The sequence below is a fragment of the Spinacia oleracea genome, chromosome 3 (assembly GCF_020520425.1).
Source record: "Spinacia oleracea cultivar Varoflay chromosome 3, BTI_SOV_V1, whole genome shotgun sequence".
NCBI classification, from domain to species: domain Eukaryota; kingdom Viridiplantae; phylum Streptophyta; class Magnoliopsida; order Caryophyllales; family Amaranthaceae; genus Spinacia; species Spinacia oleracea.
Window position 1 is genome coordinate 156,375,746 of NC_079489.1, and position 4,368 is coordinate 156,380,113.

General features: G+C 30.1%; 1 protein-coding gene across 1 annotated transcript; it reads right to left on the bottom strand.

Moving 5' to 3' along the window:
* Window positions 1-252: 252 nt before the first annotated feature.
* Window positions 253-2,549, bottom strand: LOC110789734 (protein FAR1-RELATED SEQUENCE 5-like). Its single transcript, XM_056839847.1, has 5 exons — window positions 2,298-2,549; window positions 2,026-2,087; window positions 1,095-1,489; window positions 616-794; window positions 253-483 (listed from the first exon to the last, which is right to left on the bottom strand). Exons 1-5 carry the CDS (start codon window positions 2,547-2,549, stop codon window positions 253-255), a joined length of 1,119 nt encoding a protein of 372 aa, XP_056695825.1.
* Window positions 2,550-4,368: the final 1,819 nt, after the last annotated feature.

The window sequence follows — 4,368 nt, forward strand, 5'->3', positions numbered from 1 at the left end:
AATATTGAAATTTATGAACTGAATCCAAGTAAGAGTATTAAATATTGACATTGTAAAGTAGTTGTAAAAATAAATGATTAACTATTAAATCTATTTCTTTGACTATTCTCATTCAAACGTTTACTATTTTCAGTCTTTCTTTAACTAATTCCTGTTCACACCATAAATTACAAAGCTTTAAAATAGTTGTTCTTTTGGCTCAAAAGTTCCAAATTCAGTAGCTTTTGTTGATGATGTCCTTACTTCAAAGTGTCATCGTGTTCTCTTACTTCTTCCTTTTGTCTTTACTTGTGGTGGATTTTGAACCGTTATTTGTGGAAGAGGTTGATGGCTTTCTAAAGGTGCATTTGATGATGATGATGATGATGATGGTGGTGCAACGTCCTCTGCCGCTTTTTGTGCTGACTCATTTTCTGCTGCCTTTTCTGCTTCTAGTACTTTAATTATGCTATCAAAAGCATTGGTAAAAGCATCTCTCAAAACCTATTAGTTAAGTATTAAAATAAATTAGTTAAACTTTTTGATATAAAATAGAACCAAGTACTAGTTAGTGAATAACCTTTTTTGCTCCTTCACTCCCCTGACATTTAAGAACCAAGTTGAAAATTTTCTTGCCATTTCGTAACGCCATGGAGTAATTTTTCTTTTTTCAATTCTGTTATCTTCTTTTTGTTCCATTTTCTTCCACACTTCACTTTTTGCAAACTTTGTCCACCTTTTGCATATATATTGCTCCGGAATGTTGATTATAGAATGTATATGTAGAACACGAATTGCATGAAAACATAGCCATCCTGCATATTGTAAGAACAACAATATTCCATCAAATTACATTAAGGTTTTAAATCAATTAGTTAAAATGTGTACCCTATTAGTTACGTTTTAAGACCAATTAGTAAACTTTTAAAAGAAATAAGTTAATATTTTAAAGGCATTAGTTACGTTTTTAATGCATTTAGTTATGTTTTTAAACCAAATAGTTTATGTATGAATGCATTTAGTAAATGTGCTAGTTAATCATACAGACTATTTAGTTAATACTTGAAACTAATTAGTTAAGTTTTTAAAGCAATTAGTTAAGATGATAAACTAACCAGATTCTTCAAAGTTTTTGCAGGTGCAAGCAATGGAATTGACTGATGGATCAAATGCAACATATTTTGCTGTATGCTCTGGCCATGATTCATGCTGTACTTTGTATCCAAGGAAATTTCCATTCATGTAGTCAATTGTTGAAATGCAGCCCATGGCGTATTTGAATTCTTTTTCAAAATCTCGAAACAATGTAAGTGTGTAAACACTTTCTGCATGTTTAATTAGACCAACCATAGGGAAATCTGATTTGGGCAAAGCATTTCCACAGTCAAATTCGTTTTGGCCCTCTTGATACCTCCAACGGTCAACAGTTGCCCCAAAAATGTGGAAGAATTCTGTCAGAGTAGTGGATTTGTTTCCCTTAAATCCAATCGCATGGTTTGTGCTCTCACTCCTTTGTAACAAGGGATAATATTTAATTAGTTAATTTTTTTTACTAAACTAGTTAACTTTTAAAATCAATTAGTTATCTTTTAAATGCAATTAGTTATGAGATAATAGGAAATGAACTAATTCAACATATAATCATTTTTAGTTAAAAATTTTACCAAATTAGTTAACTTTTTAACCCAATTAGTTATCTTTTGAATGGAATTAGTTATTAGACAATAGTAAATGAACTAGTTCAACATATAATTATTTTTAGTTAAGAACTGCAATAAATTAGTTAAATTTTAAAAAGAATTAGTTAAGATTATCAACTAACCTTTGTGAGGACAATATCCCAGCTGAAAAAAAAAATCCTTGTTTAAAGCTATACACCATTTTTCCTTTATTGTATACAAGTTTGTGAACCAATCATGATTTTGAAGGTTATACTGATGAACCATGTCAAACCAAGTGGTTTCAAATTCTTGTTCATTGAAGCAGCCGTATAAGCACTTCTTGAATGTATCCTTGAATGTTGTGTCGTCTTTTAATTCTCCAAACCTTGACACTGCATTTTTTCGTAGATGCCATAAGCACAATCTATGTCTAGTATTAGGAAACACCTGTCAAAATGTTCATATATTATTGTTAGTTAAGTACACAAATGAATTAGTTAACTGTTTAAAGAATTTAGTTAACTACATAACAAAATATTTAAGAATGGCTATCAAGAGTTAAGATTTGTAAGGAATTAGTTAAATAAAAAAATCAATTAGTTAAGCATTTGAAGATATCAGTTAAGCATTTGAATATATTAGATAAGGTATTCTTACCTGTTCAATAGCATTTGCCATTCCTTGATCTTGATCAGTAAAGATAGTGATAGGTGCTTTTCCTCCCATAGACTCCAAAAATGCTTCCAACAGCCACACAAAAGTTGTTGTTTTCTCATCAGCAATAAATGCACAAGCAAACATCACATTACTCCAGTGGTTGTTGACGCCTACAAACGGTGCACAAACTAAATTGTACTTGTTTGTTCTGAATGTTGTGTCAAACACACAAACATCATAATCTTCTCTCATCATCCCGTCTCTCCAATATATGCTTATTACTTGATTTGCCTCATTCAACTTCACTCGATAAAAAAATCTGGATCTTCTTCTCCTTTGCGAATCAACATATTCACAACAGCTTGTGAATCCTTCCCTTCTATTGTTTTCATTTTCAATATACTCGTAAAATTCATGCGGTCATTTAATGTGTGACCAAGCACCTTTGGGTCGCCAGATTCATTACACATGTATCTATAGGAATTTGCTGGTCTGATTCCTGATAGACTAAGTCCTTCAATTACTTGCGCCTTTTCATCATCAATTTTTCTGTGTGCTCTGAAAAACAAATAGTTAAGAATGGAATGCAATTAGTTAAGCATGAAATTCAATTAGTTAAGCAGTGGAACAAATAGTTAGCCATGAAATTAAATTATTTAAGATATTAGTTAAGCATTGAAAGCAATTAGTTAAGAATGAAAATAAATTAGTTAAGAATGGAAAGCAATTAGTTAAGCATGTAAAGCAAATTAGTACCTTTCAAAGTGTTGCAGTGACAATCTAGTTAAATCATGATTGTGTTCTATAACATGATGGTGGATTTCAAACTTTCCATTTTTGTTTAACTTTGCGCGAATTTGTGCATTGCAACCAGTTCTAGTCAGTTTTTGTTGTTTCGGTTGCCTTGACTTGACTTCTGTTTTGCTTTCAACTGTTTCTTCTTTCTTGTTTTTTGATCTGTTTTCATTTCTTTTTCCTTGCTTAGAACAACAGAAGTATTTTTCAGTCATTTCTCCAGTTTTTGGATTCCTTCTTGTTGTTGTTTTTCTTATTGAAAATCCAACAAGTATTGAATGTTTTTCATACAGATTTTCTATTTCAGCCACCGTGCGAGCATATCCCGTCAAAGGTCCTCTAATTTCATCCTCCGTTAAATTGTTCCAAATACCTGGATCTGTAAAATGAAGAAAATATTAGTTAACTTGAATTCAATTAGTTAAGAAATATAGCCGATTAGTTATGTGATAGTTAACCAATTGAATTAATATGTTAACTGATAAAAAAAGTATAAGTTAAATCTGATATGCAATTTGTTAAGCAACGCAAAGAATTAGTTAATAAACACAACCAATTAGTTAAAAAACGCAAACAATTAGTTAAGAAATAAAGCCGATTAGTTATGTGATAGTTAACCAATTGAATTAATATGTTAATTGATAAAAAAAAGTATAAGTTAAGTCTGATATGCAATTAGTTAAGCAACGCAACGAATTAGTTAATAAACATAACCAATTAGTTAAGAAATAAAGTAGGTTTAGTTATGAGTTAAGAAACGGAACGAATTAGTTAATAAAAATAACCAATTAGTTAAAAAAGTCAAACAATTAGTTCAGAAAGGAAAGCCGATTGGTTATGTGATAGTTAACCAATTGAATTAATATGTTAACTGATAAAAAAAAGTATAAGTTAAGTCTGATATGCAATTAGTTAAGCAACGCAACGAATTAGTTAATAAACACAACCAATTAGTTAAGAAATAAAGTCGATTTAGTTATGAGTTAAGAAACGGAACGAATTAGTTAATAAAAATAACCAATTAGTTAAAAAAGTCAAACAATTAGTTCAGAAAGGAAAGCCGATTGGTTATGTGATAGTTAACCAATTGAATTAATATGTTAATTGATAAAAATAGTATAAGGTAAGTCTGATATGCACGTAATAGTTAAACAATACACATAATTAGTTAATATATGAAACAAATTAGTTTTTAAACCTGAAAATATAGTAGATGTTGTTTCTGCAGTTGTTGCAGAGCTTGTCTCTGATGTTGTTTGTGTTGTTGAATTTGTTG

What these genes read in the sequence shown, in the direction of transcription:
- LOC110789734 (XM_056839847.1), bottom strand. Translation starts at nt 2,549, where the DNA reads ATGAGAGAAGATTATGATGTTTGTGTGTTTGACACAACATTCAGAACA. An exon ending in TGGCAAATGCTATTGAACAG is followed by an intron (nt 2,088 to 2,297) that starts GTAAGAATACCT and finishes ACATTTTGACAG; the next exon opens with GTGTTTCCTAATACTAGACA. An exon ending in CAAAAACTTTGAAGAATCTG is followed by an intron (nt 795 to 1,094) that starts GTTAGTTTATCA and finishes TACAATATGCAG; the next exon opens with GATGGCTATGTTTTCATGCA.